The 25152-nt window shown below is 41.3% G+C and overlaps 1 protein-coding gene and 1 non-coding gene across 4 annotated transcripts in view; both read right to left on the minus strand.

Annotated features, from left to right (window-relative positions):
• Positions 1–17027, minus strand: part of ELF2 (E74 like ETS transcription factor 2) — a 63557-nt gene extending 46530 nt beyond the window's left edge. The window contains exons 1-2 of one of the 3 annotated variants that reach the window (XM_037126079.2): positions 16804–17027; positions 2681–2846 (exon numbers count right to left, since the gene is read on the minus strand). In XM_037126079.2, the coding sequence (XP_036981974.1) occupies positions 2681–2846; positions 16804–16875 (238 nt within the window). In that variant the 5' untranslated portion in view covers positions 16876–17027. The remainder of the gene's footprint in view (positions 1–2680; positions 2847–16803) is intronic. The other 2 variants (XM_037126080.2, XM_053658306.1) reach the window with 2 other exon arrangements.
• On the minus strand, positions 3581–3710 carry LOC119035017 (small nucleolar RNA SNORA33). Its single transcript, XR_005079692.2, has one exon. It is a non-coding gene; the product is annotated as a small nucleolar RNA SNORA33 (small nucleolar RNA).
• Positions 17028–25152: the final 8125 nt, after the last annotated feature.

Consider the following 25152-nt stretch of genomic DNA (forward strand, 5'->3'; position numbering starts at 1 on the left):
TAGATCTGAGCAGTCCTGCCTGGATGACGTCATGAACACTGTCTGTGGCGTGGACATACACGAACGGGTACACAGGAAGGCAGAGAACCGGCGTACAGGTCAACGAGCATCATCATAAACATTTTTAGACGAATGTAACCTGAGTTCCAAGCCAGGAGCATCCCAGGAAGTGTTTCCCAGTTGTGCAAAAGGAAATCTTATTCTACATGAATCTCATTTCCACCACTTCCCCAAATAAAACGTGCTATTACCACCTTATAAATATTCCTTTGCTTTTCTTCCCACTCAGCTTCTCCTCCAAAATTCACACAGATCTGGAATTTAAGTTAAAACTTTATACCACAAGAAAAGAGCCTGATCCTAATCCACTACCTAAAAGAAAACATGCATTAATATAAGTCATAACAACCTTCATTCATTTGTATATGTTCTAGGTGTCAGGAGAATGGAAAATTTATTTAATTTGTTTAAAAATGCATTTGAGTCTTTAAACAAAAACAAATTTAAGCTCAGGCTAACTTTTCTAAACTAACCTATATTTGTTAACGATCCTTATAAAATCCATGAGCTATAATATCGTAAAACAACAGTATATTGTGGACTTCATGGCCTGCATGCCTTATCATGAATAAATGGGAGTGTTTTAAATGGTTGTCATTGCTGACGTGTGTATATGAGCCAGCAGTTTTCAGTAAGAATTTGGCATTGCCTTTTTAAATGAGCTGTAACTGAATTCTAAGTTTTACAGGGTTGTTCTGTGAAGAGAGACAAAAATAGCTCTGCCATACTATTCTGTATTTTTAGAGGTAACAAAGCAAGCACAGATTTCCCTAAAAATCCACGAGCCAGTATGCAATTAAAAATTAAGATGGACTTCTCAGGCACCTCTAGGCTACTTCAGCATAATGTGACTTATTTACTCGTATTTTAGTGTTGAAGAAAAATCTAAAAATATTATCAAGTGTTCAAAAACCACTTTTTAAAAATATCACAAAAATAGCTGTTATATTTTACCTGGACTTTATAGAGCCTCTTTTTCAATATCACAATCACTCCTCTCTCTGTCCTACAAATGATATCATCACATTCAGAGTTAAACAAGATTAAGGAAATGAAATCCGTTAAATGGATTATATTTGCTTCCTATTTGGAATTGCTTTTATCTGAGTACTTTAAATTAATGAAGCAATGACCACCAACTGTATAACCAGTAAGATTTGACTGATCTGCTCTGTTAATGTTAATGTAATAAATATTTTACCATAAGATAATTGTCTGCTGATGCAAACTTGACACTATAGTTTTAATTTTTTACAGTTTCTAATTTGCTATCAAAATCAGTCTTCCATAGCCTTTGAGTATTTTCCAGAAATTTCAAACAATTCTATTCTTTCATTCGACTTTAGCTGCCATACTTTTTTGTTCTTCTGCTATTCATTTTCTGTGTAGTTATGCTCCTATAATGAAATCGGTTACAACAGCCGCTTCGAAATATCATCACACATAACGCGTTTAGCTGTTCCTCCTATTATTCTTCTCGAGAAGAGAATTCATCTCTGCCACTTGACTTCTAGTTTCTGACTGAGAAACTCTCCAAACTCAGAAAAACGCAGGTCTCTTCCTGCTACTTGCACTGTTATCTATTGTAATTCAAGTACCACTGCAAACTCGAGCCATGAAGCCTATTGAAGTCGGTGGCAACCTGTTTTGAAAAATAACTGATCACCACTTCACACAGGGTTTGCTAGCATATTGTCACCACTGCTCTGAGCAGCAAGGAAGCTCCCAGTCCCTCAGCTCAACAAAAAATCAAGCTGGAGGGAGAGGCACAGCTCTGGGCCAGAAACAGCAGGTGGTCCCAGGGAGTGCTGCTGGGCCCCCACAAGCAGAAAGACAATCAACCACTCACAGTTTTCATCATGACACTTGGCTACTTTTACAGCAATTTATCTAAATATTTAAGAATTTTTATTAGGACTCAAGGATTCTTTTTCTCCATTAATGACTAACGGTAAATAATAATGTGCATTACTATTAGTCACTACAATCCTTCTGCTAAAATACTCTTATTTTATTTATGCTCAAAGGCAAAAATTAAAAGGTTTCTTCAAGAACTGTACAAACTAACCCCCAATTAAACATACGGTTATCTCACCAGAGGCACACTGAAAATACTACAATTTCCAAGACAAAACGGGATGAGGAATCTGAGAGACTATTGCAAAGATGCTTCTGACCTAAAAAAAAGGGGATCACACTGCTCTACCAATACTGAGTCAAAGAAACTCTTCATCTGTTATAGAATGAAAATACCAATTTATTTTTTAGCAAAAAAAAAAAAGTTACCCTCATATACTAGCCTACTGACTTCTATAAGTAAATAACAACTAGTCAATTTTCACACTCCCAGAAAAAGTGCTAAAAACAATTTTATTATTGTGGGCTTGTCATTTTATCCTTTGGACCCATGATATGAGATTCTATTATACCTCAAAAAATTATAATGGAGAACTTCTTCTAGCAATGAATTCCCTTAAATAAAAGATGTTTCACTGGTTTCCAGTCTGTACTACATAGCATTAGAAAGAGGGTTTTGGTACATTTTTCATCTGGCAATGGCAGCGCTGACACTTACGAAATGAGAGAGTTACAAACAATAAACGTTTGACGAGACGTCTACCTGTTTCCACATTCTCGGTCTCAACTTCTTGTTCTTCTGCCACATCTTGCATCATGTAAGTCTCGTCATCATAAACCAGAACCTGGGCCGCATAGCCCTGCTCTACTCTGGCACTGGGTACCGGCTCCACAATCACTGCTGGGTATTCAGAAACCTTCTCACTTTCCTACAAGAGCAAATTTAAAAAACAATCAACCTTTGTACTCGCAAATGCTGGGTTCATGTTTAAACCCTTGAGTTCATAGCGCCTCAAGGAGTCCACACAATGAGTTGCATGTATTATAAATATGAATGCAAAAACCAAAACAAGAGACGAAAGGGGCTCATTTTAACAATCTGTTCAAGTTAAGAGGTGAGGCATAGACTAAACAGTTTAAATAATCAGGGCTTTAGGATGAAGATGGCAAATTAAAAACATGCATGAAATTTCACTCTCTCATGACAACAGTAAGACTTTTAGACATAAACCTGTAAGGAGAAGAGATAAAAGCAACAAGGGAGAAGAACTAAGAGTAACAAAGCCTTGGAAGATGGAAAGTGGATGGGTAAACATTATGAAGTGGTTTGGGGGACCCAGGAAAGCCAGCCCACAGCCTGACACACTGCACTGGAGAACGTGATCCCAATGACTTCTGGAAATGGAACAGCAGCAGGTGGTAGAGAAAGAGGAGGGGGTTGAAAACAAGGAAGATTATGTTAAACCTGTTCAAAAAACACTTTGATTCCTAGACTCACTTGCTCCTCCATGATGCCCAGTGACAAGCCCTCCCCACCTCAGGAGAAGGTTGGAGAGGGAGAACCAGAGCAACTTTGAGGTATATTAGGCACATCTGCTGGTATCACCACTGTACCAGAAATTGTTTCCAATCAGCTTTTTAGTTCTACACCTCTTGTTACATTTGTTATAGCCATTCTCAGGGACCTCAATGACTGTAATGTCTTTAAGGCTGGAAACGTGGCTCTATTATCGCCAGCTTTCTCTAAATTTATGCAGAAACACATTCAAGTAAGCAGACTCATTGGCTGGCTTTAGTCTTCAACTTTTTTTTAACTTGTTTTTATTGATTATGCCATTACATTCATTCTATTTCCCCCCTTCATTCCCCTCTACCCTGCACACCCCTCCCCCACCATCCCCCCCTTTAGTTCATGAACACGTGTGTCAAGTTCTTTAGATTCTATATTTCCCCTACTAATCTTACCCTCCCCCTATTTTCTCTCTACTGTCTATGCTACTTATTCTCTGTACCTTCTCCCCCCTTCTCCTTCTCCCACTCCCCTGTTGCTAACCTTCCATGTGATCTTCATTTCTATGGTTCACTCCTGATCTAGCTGTCCTCTTAGTTTGCTTTTGTTTTAGGTGTGGTTGTTAATAACTGGGAGTTTGCTGTCCTTTCATTGTCCAACTTTTTTATCTTCTTTTTCTTAGGTAAGGCCCTTTAACATTTCATATAATAAGGGCTTGGTGATGATGAACTCCTTGAATTTGATCTTATCTGAGAAGCACTTTAACTGTCCTTTCATTCTAAATGAAAGCTTTGCTGGATAGAGCAATCTTGGTTGTAGATCTTTGGTTTTCATGACTTGGAATACCTCTTTCCAGCCCCTTCTTGCCTGTAAGGTCTTTTTTGAGAAATCTGCTGACAGTCTGATGGAAACTCCTTTGTAGGTGACTGTTCCCTTATCTCTTGCTGCTTCTAGGATCTTCTCCTTCATTTTCATCTTGGCTAATGTAATTATGATATGCCTTGGTGTGTTCCTTCTTGGGTCCAACTTCTTTGGGACTCTCTGAGCTTCCTGGATTTCCTGGAAGTCTATTTCCTTTGCCAGAATGGGGAAATTCTCCTTTATTATTTGAACAAATAAGTTTTCCACTTGTGGCTGTTCCTCTTCCCCTTCTGGTACCCCTATAATTCTGATGTTGGAACGCTTAAAGATGTCCTGGAGGTTCCTAAGCCTCTCCTCATTTTTTTGAATTCTTGTTTCTTCATATTTTTCTGTTTGGTCATTTTTTCCTTCCTTCTGGTCTGCTCGCTTGATTTGAGTCCCAATTTCCTTTCCATTACTATTGGTTTCCTGTGTATTTCCCTTCATTTCAATTAGTTTAGCCTTCATATGTTCCTCTAATTTGTGACTAAAATCAAGCAGTTCTGTGAGCATCCTGATCACCAGTGTTTTGAACTGTGCATCTGAAAGTTTGGCTATTTCTTCATCGCTTAGATTTATTGGCTCTGGGGCTCTGAGTTCTTCTTGAGCCATGTTTTGATCTGTCTGTGCCTGTTACGTATGAGGAGAGGCGCCTTAGATGTTCAACAGGGCGGGGCCACCCAGGTCGCTGGTTTGTGAGCTGTGTGTGGGGGCGGGGTCAGATAGGGAGCAATGGTGGTCCTCTCCGCTCGCCCAGTCCGCCTCACTGCTTGTTCCCGCCTGTTTATCTGAGCATAAATGTGCGAGCCCACCACCCTGTGCCAGGGCCTGCTTGGTCTGTCCCATGCACGTCCCTTCACTGGTTTATCTGCGTGCAAATGCGTGACCTCAGACAGCCAGCAGTGCTGCACCCTCCTGTAGCTACCCCACACCTGGTATCCGTGCCCTCGGCTGCTTGCTCGCCACCCAGGTCAGGGATTGTTTTTTGCCCGACCCGCTCCGCTGCTGGCTTTGCCCCTCTCACTGGTTTAGCTGAGCTGTTTATTGTTTTCAGACTCCATATTGTTCGATTTTCTGTGATTTGGTTGTGTTTAATGTTGTTAAAACTTTGTTGTTTTTAGATTTGGTTGTGCAAGGAAGCAAAGTGTTTCCACCTACGCCTCCATCTTGGAAGTCCCTAGTCCTCAACTTTTAATCACGAGCAGACAGCCAAGTATTACCAGCTATCTAAGACACAGGATACACACACACACATACACACACACACACACACACACACACAAAAGATTTCTTCACAGAGAACAAAAGATTTTATATCCATAAAACAAGAACAGAATACAATAACATTAAAAAATAAAGTGTTCTTAGAAATTAAAAACACAATACCTCAAATAAAAAGACAGAGGCTTGGAAGATAAAACTGAGGCAGTCTTCCAAGAACCAGAGAAAAAAGACCAAGCAATGGAAAACAGGAAAGAAAAGAGAAGAATAGGAGAGGCCCAGTCCTGGAGGCCTAATCTCTGAATAACAGGAGTTCCAGAAATAAGAAAATGGAGAGGGAAGGGGAAGTTCGTAAGAAATCAGAGAATTCCAGAAATTTTTCTAGAGTTGAAGGACATAAGCTGCCCATTTGAGAAGACCTACCGAGTGTTAGTATAAAAAATTAAGGGAGACCCACACTGAGGCACACCATTGTAAAACACCATAATACCAGGGACACAAAGAACATTCTACAAGCTTCTAGAAAGAAAACGCACACCACACACAAAGACTGAGGACTCAGTTCGGTCTTCTCAACCACCACACTCGGAGGAAGATGACAATGGAGCCGTTTCTTCAAAATTATAATGGAAGATTATTTGCAACCTAGAATTCTTCACCCAGTCAAACCATCTTATGAAAGTAGAATAACAGTTTTCTCAGATGTGAAAGAGCTCAAAACATTTACCTCCCTGCATCCTTTCTCAAGAAGCAACTGGAAAGTGTTTTCCATTAAAAAAAAAACAGCAAATTTTTAATAAAAAAGATGACTTAGGATACAGAACACAGGAGATCCAACATGGGGGAGAGATGTTAGCAACCTTCGGGGAAGCCTGTGAAGAGAGAGCCCAGGACACCAGCTGTACGCTGAATTTAAGGGGAACTGGTGCAGGGCAGTGTGACTCCTGAGACACAGCACGACCAACTGTCATCTCCAAGAGAAACACTGACACTGTTTCACAGCACAGAGGCCTTGATAAAGCCTGTTCCACACTGCAATTCATGTCTCACCTGCCTTGAGGTACCCACTCACCCCACCTTGCCTGGCTACCCAGATCAGCTGAGAACACTCCTTCAGCTCCCAGATGAGCTCTGCTTTGATGTACTCCAAAGTGCTGAAAGAAGACTACAAGGAGCACAGAAATCAAAAGTACGGAACAAGCACTCTTTCTAGGTGACCACATACCTGCTGAGCAAACCTGTAATACGGGGTCCGTAGTACAGCCCTGCCAGATTCCTGACCACGCCGGCCCCGTGTCTGCAGGAGCTAACTCACGACACCGCTTACTGACCGCCTGAGCAGACTCCCCCGACACTCAGAGCCCCTGATGCTAACTAAGCTCCTGGGCCCCTTTCCTGGGCGCCTCCATCTAACTGTGGAAATGCTGCCCTTTCCAAACTCAGCTAGCTTGGCACACTACTCATTTTTTCAAAGTGAACAGTATGTCATTTAGGAATATATACAGAGACGATAACACTATGAAGAAAAGAAATAACACCTAAGTCAGGGTAATGGCACCTCTGGGGACAGACAAGGTAGAGAGGACAGCTGGATATACTTTGCATTCTCAAATACCAGTAATTTCTATTTTTTAACCTGAGTGATAGGTAATGTATATTCTTTTTGTTATTCTTAGGCTGAAACATATATATTTTATACACTCTTTACTTTGTATCAAACATTTCAAAAAAGTTTGAAATAAATCACACAAAGATACAGCCGCTTCCAATTTTTATAAAAGGCCGTATCTGCTTGAATATTAACATTGAATTTCCTATTCTGTGCAAGGCAAAAATTTGAGTCCCACTTTTTACCATTAAAAAATATTCTTCCACACAAATTGAATAGAATTACAGTCAAGTCACCAAGCCTTCTGCTCAGCTCCGTAACCACAGCCTACAGGTGTCACAGCCTAGCTACAAAGCAGCTGCTATGAGAAGGATAGGACAGGTAATGACCGATGCGGTCTCCACTCGTCAGAAACTTAGAAAGCAGCATCTTAAGGAACAGCTGAACTAGCATTAAACCAAACCGTGAATGTTTTATTTATATGTCATCCAAGGGACTTGTAACTTCTTTACGCCTCTGAAATCTAATAGCATACTTAATACTACTATTAGTTAGAGACTGTTTTATACTGTGAACCACCAATCCCCACCCTACCAGGAGAAAATAAGTCCAATTTTCTAAACCATGAAACAACTGAAGACTGGAATTCTGTAGAAGGCTGCTAATCTTCCACAGAACAGGTGGGGCTATTTTACACTGTAATAATTGGGTGCAAACATACGATACTCGCCCTCAACTTTGGAGGCCATCTTTTAACATTACAATCAGAATTGTTTGTATTACTGCTTTGTGCAAAAGCTTTCACAATTCCCATTTGTCTAAAGGGAAAGTTTAGCACAGTAAACACTGGTTTTCACACACTCTTTGAAATATAAGCCTCATCCATCTATGAAAGGTTGGACTGTGGCCCCCAAAAGATGGTGACGCCCTGGCCACCAGTACCTGTGAACCTGAACTTATTGGAAGTAGTCTCTGTGAGGTGATCCTGGTAAGACGAGACCATTAGGATAGTTCAAATATGAGCAGGTCCGTATAGAAAGGGCAGATTTGGACACAGAGAGACACATACAGAAGGAAGACAATGTGAAGACCCAGGGAGAATATCATCGACAAGCCAAGGAGCACCAGAAGCCACCAGAAGCCACCAGAAGCCAGGAGAGAGACAAGGAAGAGATTCTCCGTTACAGCCACCAGAAGGAACCAACTCCGCGGACACCTCGATTTTGAATTTCTAGCCTCCAGAACTGAGAGATAATGAGTACCTTCTGTTTAAGCCACCAGGCTTACAGAACTTTGTTCCAGCAACCCCAGGAAGAAATACACCACCTTCACGGCCTCAACTGTCTTATTTCCTACATTACGTCACATAGCTGTCCAATTACTTGCTTTGCCCTTAATTCCCAAATGTGAGAGCTTCCATGACTATTTTTCATGTTCTTTTATGGCCTGAAATACCTTTCGTATCTGTTCAAACCCTTTTCATCCACTAAGGACCAGGTTCCAGAGAACCTTCTCATAATCTTCCAATCAGTTTTTCCATCCACATACTTCCAGAACAAGTTGTCTAACAATACCACTTTTCATTATCCTGTACTATAATTATTGGTTTACAAATCCAACTCCTTGACAAGACAGTAAGAGGTCTGAGAACAAGAGTGCTTATCTTAGTCAACAACATGCACTTTGTATAAACCAAAGAGGCATTTAAGTATTTGTAGCGTGGCTCAAAGAATGATAAAGCGCGATACATTCCAATGTTAACAGGTACTCGTGGATTCTACATTTGCTAATCTGCAATGCCACGTACATCTTCGTGAGGTTTCCCTCTGCCAAGTACCAGGAACCAGAGGCCACTGCTACAGACAGGCCGGCAATCATTGCTTCCCATACTATGCATGGGAGTTAGCCATTTTTTACTGGGGAAGGAGGGTGGAAGAGGAAAAAATCAGGAGTCTTCGCTCTCTAGGAACATAGGAAACACTCACACATCCACTGAGTTATTTGACTTAGGATCACTATACTTTTGGTCAGGTCACCAAAACCCACAGGCATCAAAATGCACAAAATCCAGGTTCAGGGGGTCTTGGCATAACCCGCCTCGTTCCCCATGAGCTAAGGTTGTCAGACTCAGCAAATAAAAACACAATATACCCAGTTAAATTTGAATGTCAGGTAAACAATGAATAATAAGTATAAGGATGCTCCATGCAACATCTGAAACATATTTAAAGTGAAAGTTTTTTGCCATTTATCTGAAATTCAGATTTCACAGGACAGCCTCCTGTATTTGACCTAGTAAAATCTACAGCAAGCACTAACAGTGGTCTCAGAAATTTCTCTTCAAGGAGACAGGCCCTCGGAGTAAACAGGGAGAGCAAGTACAGGGCTGCAGGGGTAACCTCAGGGGCACTTCTGTGGTGCGCTCAGGCCACTGCTCTCCGGGTAGCAGAGGTCTCCAAGGGTAAGTTCCACCCCAAGGCTGGAGGCGGTGGTAATGTAATAGTTCTATCACTGACAGAAAGACGACGAGAGACAGGAGGCTGAGGGGAAAATCTGTTTCACATTTCCTCTTTTGTGGTGGAGGAAGACCACGTTCAAAGCCTTATCAAAGATGAACCAAACAGGACAACAGACACCAGGGGACCTCCTAACTCTTCACCCCCAGAGGCCACAGCAAATAACTCTGTCACTAAAATAAATCCCATGGGCTCACCATGTAAATGCAGCTTTAAGACAAGTCCCCTAACCAAGATGGTCATGATGCAAAAAAAAGAAAAGGAAAATAAATACACCCATCAGAAATGGATTGAATAACTATCGTGTGTTCACACAATTAAAAGGTTAAGGCAAAATATCTGTGTATCATCATGGAAAAATATCTGTGATACAAGTAAATGGGGGAAATGGGTGACAGGGAAGGACTGTTATATAATTCTACTTACACAAATTTTTATTCTACGTATGCATGAAAAGGTCTGGAGGAATATTTCTCAAATTCATTTAATCTGATAAGAGAAACATACTAGACAAAAGAGGGATTTTCATTTTTCAGTATGCCTGAGATTACTGTTTTTTACAATGTTTTTATATAAATACAATGAAAAAATACTTTTTTTACCCACTTAAAACTAACAAATGGAGTAAGAACAAAATATCCTAAAGCCTGCAGGGGTAACATGAAAACTTTTTAAAAAATTGTGGGAGAATCTATCTCAAAAAATTAAATAACTTATTTTTCAGCACCTGTACCTAGGTGTTGTCACAAACGTAGACATCCCTGAAATTAGCATTATGATCGAGAAACAGAACACTTCTGCCCTGGGTGGGGTCGCTCAGGGAATTGAGCACCGCCCTGCAAACCAAAGGGCTGCCGTTTGGATTCCCAGTCAGGTATCATGCCTGGGTTGTGGGCCAGGTCCCCAGTAGGGCGTGCACAAGAGGCAACCACACACTGACGTTCCCCTTTCTTCTCTGTCCCTCCCCCCTCTCTAAAAATAAACAAATCACATCTTGAAAGAAAAAGAAAAGAAAAAGAACGCCTCCACCATACCACATGGCTCCCGGGTACCCCCTGTACCAGTCAAACCCTCACCAGCACTTCCCCCCACGCACCCACCTACACACACGGGCCTAGGCAACCACCAATCTGCTGTCTAGCCCTACAAATTGCCTTTTGTAAAATTCCACATGTATACGAAATCAACCATTTGTGCTCTCTTTGAGTCTGAGTTCTTTAAACTAACCTAGTATTGAGATTTATACGTGTTGTTGCATGGATCGAGAGCTCACTTCTTCTTAGTGCTGAGAACCCCGCTGTATGGATAAACCCACTGTCAGTCTGTCCCCGTGTTCACGTGGCTGTAATGCTCCTACTGCCGTTCTGCTCCTGCTCTCCCTTCCTTTCCGCTCCATCCACAGTGACCTATGAGTCAGATGACCAGGTCATATGGCTAACTGTACACTTAATTTTAAAAGGACCATCACGCTGTTTCCAAAGGGTTATTCACACTCTATAGAGATGCACGTGGGTGCCAACTGCTCCACACCCTTTCCCACACCTGGCATTACCCCATTCCAAGTACGCAGTGGTATCTCCCTGCGGTTTTAATTTGCATTTCCCTGGTGGCTAAGGACACTGGGCATTGCTCCGTGTGCTTCCTGGCCATGCTCATAATCTTCTCCTCAAGCCGTTTTCCCATTGTAATGGGTTATTTCCAACTTATTGTTCTATACACTTTGCATATAAGCTCTTTGTCAATATATGTATTATAAATATATTTTTTCTAATCTTTGGCTTGCCTTCTCATTTCATAATGGCATTTTAAGAGAAGTTACTAATTTATGCTCAATTCATTGTTTTCTGTCCTCAACCAAGGACGTGCTTTATTGATTTTAGAGAGACGGGCAGAGAAACATCAGTGTGGGAAACCGATCAGCGGGAAACGCACCACAGCTGGGGGCTGAACCCACAACCTAGGCGTGTGCTCTGATCAGGAACCGAACCCAGCTTTTCAGTTCAGGGGACAATGCTCCAAGCAACCCATACCAACCAGGGCCACTATTTTTTCTTGTTTTCTTCCAGAAGTGTTTACAGTTTACACTTAACTCTACAGTCAATTTTGAGTTATTCACTCTATCTGATGTGAGAAGAGATTACAGTTCATTAATTTGCATACAGATATATAGTTGTTTCACTACCACTTCATTAAAGGCTATTCTGTCCCCACAGAACTACGTTAGCACCTTTAGTGAAAACCAGTCAGCCTTAGTGGGTCTCTATTTCGTCCCACTGACCTGCACGCCCCACTACAAGGCATGGCACTTCTGGAGTCCCTCGGGAATGTCCTGGGCTCTCTAGTCTACTCCAACTGGTTGACACTCTAGTATCTCCCAGCCCCAGAGGGAACTCTATAGCCTTTTCAGTAATTTACTGAGTTTACGCACATTCTGGCGATCCTTTTGCCTGGCTTCGCAGAATTTCACACCATACCCAGGCAGCTCATTCAGCTCAAGACCAGGACAGAGCTGCGGTATTCTTCCTCTGATACTCTGCCCCTCAAATGAGCTGCGTCAGCTTCTCTAAATTTTGTTTCCTCAGCTCACAAGACTGTCGGACTCTGCTTGGGCTCTTCCTCCCCACGCTGTGGGCCAGAAAGTGCTCCAAGCGGTGAGACTGTGTGACCAGGCCTCTCCTCCCTGGAAGCACAGTGCTGCGCTGCTGTCCAGCTGTCTCAGCTCTTTCAGACTGCCATGACAAACGCCACACACTGGGTCGCTTATAAACAGCAGCAATTTATTGCTCACACATGTGGAGGCTGGAAGTCCAAGTTCAGGGGGCCAGCATGCCTGGGTGAGGGCCCTCTTCTGGGCCAAAGACTTATTGCTATACCCCCACATAGCAGAAAAAGCAAGGGATGTCTCCAGGGCGTTTTATAAGGGCACTAATCCCATTCATAAGGATTCCTCCCTCATAACCTAATCACCTCCCAAAGGCCCTACCTCCTAATATTAACATCACTGGGGTTAGGGATTAAACACAGGAATTTTGGAAGGACACAGACATTCAGTCCACGGCACCGATGTTTCAACAGGGCAGTTTTGTGTGTTTTGTTCCTAATTGCTCATGGTAGGAATATAATCTGGCCTCAGTTATTCCATCACAGTCTGAAGTGGAAAAATGCCTAATCCTGTTTATCTGGAAGCTGATGCCCGCTAGACCTTGTAGTTACTGTGTTTTTAAAAACATAGTTAAATTCTTTTTTGCCTGCCTTTGTCTTCCATTTCTGTGAGATCTACGTGCTACACACTCCTTTTCAAAAACTGCTCTGGCTATTTCTGCATGTGTATTGTTCCATGTGGTCATCGGGTTTACGGAACCGGTTTTCCCCAGAGCTGCCCTAACATTTGATGGGGATGGAATTAAATATATGTATTAACTGGAGGAAACTGGCGTCCTGCAGACCGGCGGTCCCCAACCCTTTCGGCACCAGGAACCAGTTTCATAGAGGACAATTTCTCCACAGACCAGGGCAGTCGTTGGGGAGATGGTCTGAGGATGATTCAAGCGCATCATGTTCAAGCTCACCTCCCACTGTGTGGCCCGGTTCCTAACCGGCCCCGCCTCAGACTGGTCCTTGGCCTGCGGCCCAGAGGTCGGGAGCCCTGCTCCTCAGCGCTGGCCCTTCCCATCTCTCCTGTCCAAGTATAAAGTATATCTCTTTGTTTATTAAAGTCTTCTTTCATGCACTTCAGTATCAGTTTTCTTTAAATGAGTTCCAGATATCTATTTATTCCTCAACATTTTATGTTTAGTCCATTTTCTAAAAGGGATCTTATTCTCCATGATCTACTCTAATTAAAGTCCTTACAAGAGGAAGCTGGATATTTTTGGTGTTAATTTTGTACCTGCCAAACTTTTATTAGTTCTGATGGGTTTTCATGGACTCCCCTGATAGGCCCAAGTAGAGAATCACATTATTTACAAATAATAATTTGGTCTCCTTTATAATATTTTTTCATCAACTTGCCTGACTGCAGAAAAATATTTATAATAGTAATGGTGGTGCCTACACTTACTGCCTTTCCAATTTTAAGGAAAATACTCTAGTTCTTCATCATTAGTCAGGATTTGACTATTGGTTTGTAACAGTTCTTTTTAAAAAAAAGATTTTATTTATTTATTTTTAGACAGGGGGTAGGGAGAGAGAGAGAGGGAGAGAAACATCAATGTGTGGTTGCCTCCTGCACATCCCCCCACTGGGGACCTGGCCTGCAACCCAGGCATGTGCCCTGACTGGGAATTGAACTGGCAACCCTTTGGTTAACAGGCCAGCACCCAATCCACTGAGCCAGACCAGCCAGGGCACGTAACACTTATTTTTTATAATGTTAAGGAAGTATACACCTGTATTTATATTATTAAAAGTCTTCCTAAAAAGGCAGGAGGAAAATCAAGACAAAAAAGAAAAAGATTTTTTATCAGGAATGGATATAGAATTTTATAAAATCCCATTTCCTGAAGTATTTTATTCCTACTAACATATATGTTATATGTCATATTAGTAGGGAGCTGTATTATATTATACTGAATTATGTTTGTATATCTAAATCCTACTTAGTAACCAGAATTTTTATATATAGTTGCATTTTGTATATTTATTACTATTTTATTTATGATTTTACATCTATACTAGTAAGTATTATTGTAGTTTAATTTTTTGGTATCTTTGTCAGAAACAGAATTATCTTGATTTTATAAAATATATTCCTTTTTAGCCCTGGCTGGTGTAGCTCAGTAGATTGAGCATGGGCCTGCCAACCAAACAATTGCAGTTCGATTCCCAGTCAGGGCACATGTCTGGGTTGCAGGCCAGTTCCCAGCAGGGGATGCACGAGAGACAACCACACATTGATATTTCTCTCCCTCTCTCCTTCCCTTCCCCTCTAAAGATAAATAAATAAAAATCTTTAAATATATATATATATTCCCTTTTTGTATTATTCCTATAATAAATAGTTTTATAAATAAAGCCTGAAAAATTATTAGTAACTCCTCAAATGCCCACCACTTTTTATTTTTGGCCAAGTACTTTTAAAGTTTATTTTCAATTATAGTTGATACACAATATTATATGAGTTTCTGGTGTACAACAAATACCCACAACTTTTTACACATTTATCTTTTTCTTCAGATTCTGGAGCTCTGATTATAAAATTCTGACAGGTCATTTTTTTTCAACCCACCCTACATTTTAGAATATAGACATTATAGATATATCCCTGAAAAGTTGCTTATAAAATTAAAATCTTTCAAATATACAGTCTCCAAAACTCCCTTTGTAAATTTAGAAGATTATTTCAGATACTAGTGGCTTTTCTTTGTTCCTGGAATTCTCTTTCCCCAGATGTTTCTATTGCCCAATTCCTTACTCTATTTAGGTCTAAACTAAAACAGCACCTCTTCAGAGAAGCCTTCCCTGTCCACTTGAATTAAAATACCCCCACCACCTCTCCATCCATCTCTAGCCTTGTTTTATTTTTCACAGCCCTTCTGAAACAGTTTACCCCGAGTGCCTACAAAGGTACCTGACATAAGGTAAGTGGCCAGTTAACATTTGATGAGGACAAAGTTACCCAAGAATAGTTTACCCCAGTCTGGTGCCACACTAGTCTTTAGTCAACAATGACTTAATTTATCAGATTCTTTCTCCTATAATAATCAGTTCTCCCAGCCAAGAACACCCAGGGTCCCATGTAAAGGCAGAAAAATACTAGTCTTCCGGAAATAAACTGCTGTACTCTTTTCCCACATCGATGGTACCCAATCAGCACAAGGTAAATATATTCTGCCTATTCTCCCTGGCAGCCCCCTTCATAGGGTTAAATACCAACAGAGTATTTAACTATAGTGCAAAGAGAAAGCTCTTGAAGAAGCAACGAATGGTTTGGGTGACATGGATGGAAGTCCTCCAAGTCCCTGGCCTCTCTGGTGAGTCACACCTAGAAGTGATCATACTGAAAGCAAATCTTCAAGGAATAAGTACACTCTGGTTGCTTAATGGCTTCTTGTACGGACTCTGAACCAGCTTTAGATTCCAACAGGACAGGAACGTTTGCGTTAGCAAGCACTGAGAACAAACGACAAGCAAGTAGCCTTTGCTTTATCTCCTTCCCACCGAATCTGCCCCTAGCTATGCGGAAGACAGAACAGACACCAAGCAAGCAAGAGAGAGAATCTAGACTCCAGAGCACTCGCCCAGCGTCCCAAGTCCTGTCCTGTTTCCCAGTCCTGTCTCTGTGCTGCTCTGCCGGCACTCGGGGCCAGCAGCAGCATCATCCTTTCACAGAGCAGAGGGAGAACAGATTTTCTAAACGCAGTCAACTCTCCATTTCCCCGACTCACCACTGATCAGGTATCTGTCCATTAGTGTGACAGCATTAGTATACTGTAATTTAGCTCTTTCCCCACTGTTCAGTCTTTATTGAACGGTGGGAGCAGAAGCCAGGCCCCGGAAGTCCATATATCTCTGGTACTGTTATCTTTCTACTCCCATCTCTTGTTCTTTCATGTTATCAGTAACAAGAAAATAACCAAAAATGCTAATAATGTAAGAAATTCTACATGTATAAAATTTCAAAACCTGAATTTATTTTCGGATTTACAAATTACCTAAATTTTTAAACACACACAATTAAAATGAAATGGAACCCCCACCCCAAATTAGATGTAACAAAATAACAAAAAAAAACTAAATAAGACTGTAACCAAAGGAGATATGAAATTCTAATTTAAGATGAGTTTAATTTAGGTACAGTATATAACTAAACCCTCTGTAATCCAAAACAATAAATTTTACCTGAAATTAAATCACGTTCTCAACTAACACTACAGCATTCCTTCTTTCCATTTTCTCCTCCCAGTTCACTCCAATGCATCCATGTTCCAACAACTCCAGTGAGCCTGGTACACGCCCTCCAACTTTGAGCACGCAAACTACATGAGGACGCATGACGTGTACACGTACAGTTTCGTGCATTATACACTTCTATTCTCAAATACTTGTTTCCCATCAATTTCAAGACCATTTCATGCATTTGGACTCTAGGGGAAAAAAACGATAATGTAGGAATACATTGGATGCCTGACCTCTTGATTCTCTACTCCAGGGCTGCAAAGCTCCGAAACAGAACCTCCGCTGTCAACCACTGCTGATGTCATCGTTTACTCCCTGAGGAAGCTTGAAATGCTACTAATCAGTGCAAGTAACACTTCATGGATGATTGCCAGTATTTCAGGTTCGCATTATCATGTCTTAAAAGTCAATACAGGAGTGAAGTAGATATCCAGAAATCCAGTCTTCTAAAGATGATTAACCAGAGAGCCTAAAAAGAGGGAGAATTTGAAAAGTTATTAAAAATATATAGGAAAGGTATAAAGTACAATCTATTCTACAATCTAATGGTTAACATCTTGTGTAAACTAAAAAAAAAAAAAAAATTGAGAGAGAGAGGCTTATACAGCCCTGGGTCAAAAGAGGGCAGTAATGAGCATTCTACTTCTTAGTACTGTCAAGTTCATGAACATAATGAAACTAAGTTCTTACTAAGCTACTGCACATTCGTGAAACTATGATATTTACATTCAAAGAAGTAAAATGTTATAATTATTTTTATGAAGATGTGCTTTTATTCCTGAAATATTTTCATAGCAAATCTTAAAATCTTTTATGCATATAAAAACATAAGATGTGCTAGACAGAGCCAACTTTTAAAATTATCTTCCTATATCACAAATTAAAAGACTTGTTGGTTTGTAAATATTTTACTCTTCTTCCTTGGCTCATTTAGGTTATATATTTGGATAATTACGGTCTTTTGCTATGGCAGCAATCTCACGTGTATCCACATTTTGAATACTCTACCAGAACCATAAAACAGACTAATTTCAGTTGCTTATATTTTCTTTTTTTTCTTAAAGATTTTATTTATTTACCTTTAGAGGGGAAAGGAAGGAGAGAGGGAGAGAAATATCAGTGTATGGTTGCCTCCTGTGCGTTGCCTGCTAAGAACTGGCCTGCAACCCAGGCATGTGCCCTGACTGGGAATCAAACCGTGATCCTTTGGCTCACAGGCCCATGCTCAATTCACTGAGCTACACCAGCCAGGGCAAGTTGCTTATATTTTCAAATAGAGTAGTTTAGAAATAAAGTAGTAAAATCATTTGGAATGCCTTTAATATTATTTTATCATTCTATCCTCAATATTTTTGTTGCTATTGGTTCAACAGGCAATATAGCAAATGGTTTCAAGTAAACATAATTCAGTTTTCCTCCAGTAGAGAGAAATGTCAATATATGTATCATCTATACTTACACAATAGATTATTCCTAAAAAAGTTACACTGTTTTTGATTTTGTATATGTTAAATTTTTCATAGAGAAATTAGAGATTTATTTCTAATGGGGCTTTTTCATATAAAAAAGAATGCAAAAAATTTTTAAGTATGAAGAGAAAATACATATCTAATAAATAAATTCATTAATACTATGTCCACTATGAAGTTTAACTACTGGTACCATACAGATATAAATAAAATAATAGAGAATTTCCATAAACTCCTACAATAAAAAGAAATACCTGAAAATAAAAGGCAGAAGTTTCACCTCACAACCTAAGACCGTTCAGCACTATTAATCTCCTTTCTGATCTTATCAAAAGAAAATGGAGGATTTGTATCTTAAGAGTAAAAATTAACAAAAATCCACAATCCCACACACTGAAGCTCACCATTATCATATAAGGTAATGACAATTTTCAGTTTCTATTTTCTAAACATACAGATAATAGAAGAAATAAATTTTACTTACAATTTTAATGTTAAGTAGTCTAAGCATCCTTCACTATTTTCATAACTTGTCAAGAGCTAAAATATAAACCAGCAGTTCTCTGGAACTAGTAGTGGGGGGAAAAAGACAGTATTAATATAATTCTTTTAAAAATATTTTTGCCCAAAATAGGTTTGATTCAGACACTATGTACTTATTCCAAACCATCTCCAAATCCTGATGACACACATTATATAATAGGTATAATAATAAATTATTTTAGGCTATTGAGGAATCAGAAGCTTTTATGAAACTTCAGATGCAAGTCACCACTCATTAACAATTACTAAGTAAGGACAGATTCAACACACATAACCTATGTCTCATATTAGGGTTTATATTTCAAATGGCTGCAGGTATAACCACTGATCCATAGGAAAATAAAATCAAGTTTTTAAAAATTAATCCAAAAAACTACTGTCAAGCAGTGCTGACATATTACTGCCTACGAAGTCACCTTCCTGCCCCCGAGCCTCTTCAAAAGCCTTCCTCCTTCCAAGGTTAACCCACTGACCTACGCACTGGAGCTCCAGCCTCGCCCGACCAGTTATGTCCTCTTCTTCCTTTGTTAACAGCGGGTCCTTTCCTCAACATCTAAACATTTACAAGACCCTCTCATCTTCAACATGCCAAAGTCCCCCTCCGTGACCCTATGTACCCCTCCTCCACTGCCCCTCTAGTTCCTTTCTCAGATAATGTTCTACAAGAAAAATCATGCACCCTTCACCACTCCGGCTGGCGCGCCTCAGGGAAACCCCCCCCAAAAAAAAAAAAATCTATACTCTGTCTCCACTTCCTAATTTCTCAGGTACTCCTCCTCCTATAGAAGTCTGTCATCCATCACTACCAGCAGAAATTTTTATTGAATTCTGGTTGCAACATCCAATGGATACATTTCTGTCTTCCCTGACACTGTTCCCCATGCCCTCCTTGAAACTCTAGCCTGAATTCCTGTCTCCCTCTCTAGCTCCTCCTTTTCAATTTCCTCTTACAGACCCACCCGTAATTCTCAAGGAGCTTGGAGCAAGACTACAAATGGAAGCCCACATACCTTATGCATAACACAGGGTCCGGCACAAATAACGCCCCCTTTTTATTAGAAAAGTTGAATTACGAAATCATAAGCATGTAATTCTGTAACATAACAATATCACACTCAAGCACACCATATGATATTTTAGGTAAAATGTTCAAATTAAAACTATAAATTATTATAGCCTTATTATTATCCTACCAACCACACCCAAGCAGGCCTTACTTCTGCCAGACCCGGTATTTTGAAGTTATATATCAAGCTAACAAGCTCTTAAATTCTTACTCTATCTTCCTGTCTTGACATACACATTTATAACAACCTAAAAGGCTACGTTCTGACTTGGACCTCTCGGCCTCCCTCAAGTTCTATGGGGGGCATGGGAGACTCAGACCCCTACCTGGCCTGCAGCCTGAACCTTTTCCCTCTTCCCAACTTCGGTTCCACTCCATACTACAAGGAGTCTCATATACAGTCACGTGGACATCCCAGGCTCTGTACACATGCCTGCAAACTGCTACCCTGTGGCCACCCCTTAGGCCTAGAGAAGCCCATACTTGTAGAATGGTCAAGAAAGAAGAGAATCAGAAAAGATGCCTGTCAAGCACCACGCAGGCAGGGGTTCAAATGCTCAGGACTTGACTCAGAAATGGGTACCAGATGGACTAGTTCCCTTGCCTGCTCCACCCTTCCGCCAAATTCTAATCTCACTGGGAGAGGTATAGCTGGAGGAAGGCCACACACGGAACCCTAAAGCACAAAGTCCACAGCAGGGTTCCCACCTGGCTAAGTCCAAGGACAGTACTGCTCTCCTGCCATGGAGGTACTTCCCGGATCCCACCCCTAGTCCTCTTCTGACTCCACACTCTCTGCGCTGCCTCACCTACTGCCATGGCTTCGCTCCAATCTCTCTCCCAGTCTAAACCACGTCATGGGCTTCATTAGTGTCTACTAGACACTTCCTGCCTCTACTTCACTATGAAATTGAAGAGGGTAAGAAGAGAGTATAATAAATCATAAGCATCTATTCCAGGATGTCCCAGGCACGCCATTAATTAGTCCAGTAAGGCAACAAATATTAACTGAGCACCTATTACACGCTAGCACAGTTTTGGATGCTAGAGGTACAGTAATGAATAAAGCGAAAGTCCTTGTCCTTATGGATCTTAAATTCCACTGGGAAGAGATGAAAATAAAGTATGTACAACACATATGTAGATGGTGATAAAGGTAAGGAGACCAATGAACCAAAGGGAGAGAATATTCGGCAGGGAAGAGGGTCGCAATTTCAAATTCAATGGCTAGAGAAAAAGTGACATATGACTAGAGAACCAAAAGTAGGAATAAGCCATGTCAGTAACTGGGGAAAGACTCTTCTTCAAAGGAAAGAGAAAACGCATGCTCTGCAACAGAGAATACACCTGACTAGTTCAAAGATCAACAAGGAGGCCAATTCGGCTGGAGTGAAGTGAGCAAACAGAAGAACAGAAGAGGATGACAGAGAGGCAGGGGCCGCGCAGGCCTCCTGCAAGGGCTCTGACTTTCACTCCAGGAGGAGGAGGGTTTCATATGCAGAAAGATGACCCGATTATTATGAGGCTCATTCAGAGGCTGGGCTGACAACAAGGGACCAGGGGATCAGCTAGGAAGCTCCGATAATAATTGGGTGAGAAACGATGATGGTGAGGACCAGAGTGGTAGGGTCTGGAGAGAATTAAAAATGGTCAATTTTTAGATGTATTTTGAAGATGAAATGGAAAGATCTGCTAGCAAATTGGATGTGGGGTGTGAGAGAATCCAAAGATAGGTCACCGCACCATTAAATGGAATGGGGAAAAGTATGGTAACAGAAGTCCAATATGTCCCAACCTAGACTCATTTCCCTTCTCCACTTGTGCTCAGTTACCCCAATGCCCACACAAGTCACCCACAACACCGAGATCCGAGACTCCTTTTCCTGGCGACACCTTCACACTCTCCCTGCTGACCCCTTCCCTACAATCTCACACCCTCTGTCTTCGTTCAAGTGCTTACTATCATTCCTCTGTATTGTTGTTAAGAGCCTCCGAATTTGTCTCTTTGCCTCTACTCCCACCCCACTGCCAGTCCATCAACTGCAGTGTCAGGGCGCCCTGAGACAAAGTAATGGCAGGCCCCTCCCAAGTCCTCAGTAGTTCCTCATCACCTGCAAGCATCCTGATTCGGCCGTAACAAACCTTAGAGGCCTGGGTCTATTTTCAGAAGTTATGAAGCATTCATTCTGCTATGAGGTTTGAGAATCAGGTATCTAAGCTATGCTCACTTGTGCAGCCTCACCTTCCTTTAGTTCCTCCATCTAATTTTTTTTAATTTTATTTTTTGATTTTGAGATAGAGAACACATGCAAGAAAGAGAAACATCAGTTTGCTGTTCCACTTATTTATGCATTCATTGGTTACTTCTTGTATCCTGACTGGTGATCGAACCTTGCAACCTTGGCATATCGGAATGATGCTCTAACCAACAGAGCTACCCAGCCAGGGCCCCTCCATCTAACTTTATACCAGAGTCATCTGCAGTTCCCTATATTTTCCCCTCTTGTCTTCAACATTCTTCCCCTGCTTCCGCACTGGACCAATTCCTAGTTGTCTTAAAAGTCTCAGCTTTAATGCAACCTCACCCCCTCCAAGTTCAGTATCATTTTCTATTATTCTATTCCCCCAATCACATTATATGCCTCCCTCACTAAAAACATCCATGAAATAACAGCCTCCAGCAGATCATTCAGCCTCCCATCAACCACACCAAGCCCCACACCTATGCCTTTCCTTCACTGCTCTCTTCACTTCCTTAATTGACTCCTTGACGCTACATTCCCAAAGCGCCAAGTTTTAAAAATCTGTGTGTCCAGGTGTTTAAGATCTGTGATTTAACCACCCAGTCCAGTGCCTTTCACAGAGTAGGGACAGAGTCAAGATGTGATGAATGCAAGAATAAGCAAACATGCTCCAATCAGACGTGTACCTCCACTGTTCACTGCACACAGTGCTCTTCTGTCACCAGGGATGTCCTCTTTGTTCATTCCAATTCCACCTGCCCTCCAGAGGCAACTTTTTTCCCTATAATAACATCACCTTTTTCCTATCTCTTACTATACCAGTTCTCCCAGTAATGTTTATTGAGCACCTAGTATACACCAAGCAGCACTATGCCAGGAATACCAAACTGAGGTCAAGACTCAGCCTTCAAACAGCTTAGAGTGTGGTAAGGAGAAACACACAGATGCAAGTACAGTGTCAATGCCATAAAGAAAACTACGAAGTACAGAGGGGACGTAAAGAAGGAACACCCGAGTTGGCTTTGGGGGTGGTTCTAGAGAGACTTCGGAAAGGAGCCACCGTTAGGTCAGGGACTTAGATAGAGAAGGAAAGGGGTGAACACTGGTGTAGCAATAAGAGAACCAACTTTGAATAATAAATACTAAATGAATTCTCAGAACTGAAGAAAAACTGTGTGAAATGATAGCAAACTTAAGTACCACCCCGAAGTAAATTCCGCTCATACAATAATTTAGTTGCTTAGAGTGCAGGCCACATTCTCATCCAAAAGTCTGTTTATGATCTTATTTGTACAAAGCACAATAAGGAAAACTCATTCTATGACATTAGAAATAGGATACTGCAACACAAAGGGCTAATACTGTATGAAGAACACTTAAAATAGAGGAATAAGGGACCAAAAAACCTCAAGAAAAATACACAATTCACAAAAACATATAAAAAAATGACTTTAGACATATGAAAAGGTATTCAAATACATTCACAGAAAAATGCAAAAAAATTTTTTAAATGGTATACCATTTCTCTCACCTGTCAAACTGGTCAAAATTAAATAAAATGTAGGATACCGTCGTCGGTAATTTGTGAATCTTACTGTGGCTGCTGGGAAACAAACTGACACAACACTGTGACGGGGGCTCAGCGATACCCACCAAGGCTGCACGTGAATTTACTGCTTGTTAAAGAGCTTTATTGAGATATAATTAACATATAAGTTCATCTACTTAAAGTATGCAATTCCATGGTTTTTAGCTGTACGATAGCACCACCATCTAATTTTAGAACATTTTCCGCGCACACACTCCCCATCCTTCCCCAATTCCTGGTCCCTGGCAACCACTAATCTAGTCTCTACGTCTAGAGATCTGCTTCTTTTGGCTATTTCATGTAAACAGAATGATACAATATGTGGACTTTTGTGACTGGCTTCTTTCTCCTAGTGTGTTCTCAATATTCACCTGCGGGTAGCATGCATTAGTATTTTACTCATTTTTATTGTTTTCTAGAAAGAACTGTTAGCCTGCAATTCCGTATTAGCAAGAAACGATTCTTAGAGATAGGCCTTACATCCTAATTCAAATGTATCCACATTTCAAGTCAAAGAACTACATAAACTTTTTCACAGTGCTAAGCGAAAAGACCCCTGTAAAAGCAGCCAGAGGGAAAAGTGCACCTACAGTCCCATTAAACTGTTTGCAACATCATCTCCCTTCACCTAATTAGGCCACAGGCTTACAGCTTCCTTCCCACAACCTGGAACCCGGGCACTAAAGGGCCCGCAGAACATGTAATGAACAGAAGAATACACAACTGCATTGATTAATTTGATTTGAAGGACGAAATATCATCTTCTCCATTGTACCTGGGACTCTAATCACCGGGCAAAGGGAAATAAAGTTCTTCTGCAGAGGTTAAGACACAAATCCCCAGCCTTGGCAGGGCAGAATCTTTTAGTCTTGAAGAGGCACGTCAGGGGGCTCTCAGAATTCGGCATATCACCGTACTCGTGGCTAGAGTAAGGGTACGCAGCAGGTGAAAAAGGAAAAGACGCCGGTGGAATCTGGGAGAGTCCCTGTGCAAGCTCCCTGCGCCCTCCCCTCCCCGGAGAGGTCAGGCAGAGCTTACTCCTCCGCCCACAACGAAAATGCGCCAGGGTGCGGGCAACCCTTCGGCCCAGGCACGCACGACGGAGACTTCACTGCAGGCCCGTCCCAGGCACCCTCTGCCTCGTGTCTCCAAAACGTCCAGACCCCCAGAAGGAGAGCAGGTGTTCCACATAAACCACACTGTTTGCACAAACAGCCGAGGCGCAGCGAGTCACCCTTATCAGTTAGTTACTGGGACCGCTCAGAGAGCCGGGCTCCCAGGTACCACCAGCCAAGGGCCAACCTGGCAAGCAGGCCTTTCTGAGATAGCAGTTTCAAACCTGCTATATTAACTGTTCTCTGCAGAGGAAGTTATTTAACTTCCTGAAATCTCAGAAACCGTAATGGTCTGTGACGAAGAGGATGTCGACACCATCTTTCCGGCAAGGAAGATAAGGAGGGTTGAAAATGCTTCATCATTATGGAGTGACGTCATGAAGTGCTTAGACAAGACATGGTAAGAACAGCATCTCCGAGTCCAAATACAACGTAACGCCTCGTGCAGGCGGACTTCCTGGAGCATTCTCACCTTATCCAGGTTATGAAATAAAACGTAAAAAATGAACCTGCTCTGAAAGTTTACTTAAGCACATTATTAAAGAACAAAAATGTAAG

Source organism: Artibeus jamaicensis, unplaced genomic scaffold (genome assembly GCF_021234435.1).
Source record: "Artibeus jamaicensis isolate MK-2021 breed Jamaican fruit bat unplaced genomic scaffold, CSHL_Jam_final scaffold_537, whole genome shotgun sequence".
Lineage (NCBI taxonomy): Eukaryota > Metazoa > Chordata > Mammalia > Chiroptera > Phyllostomidae > Artibeus > Artibeus jamaicensis.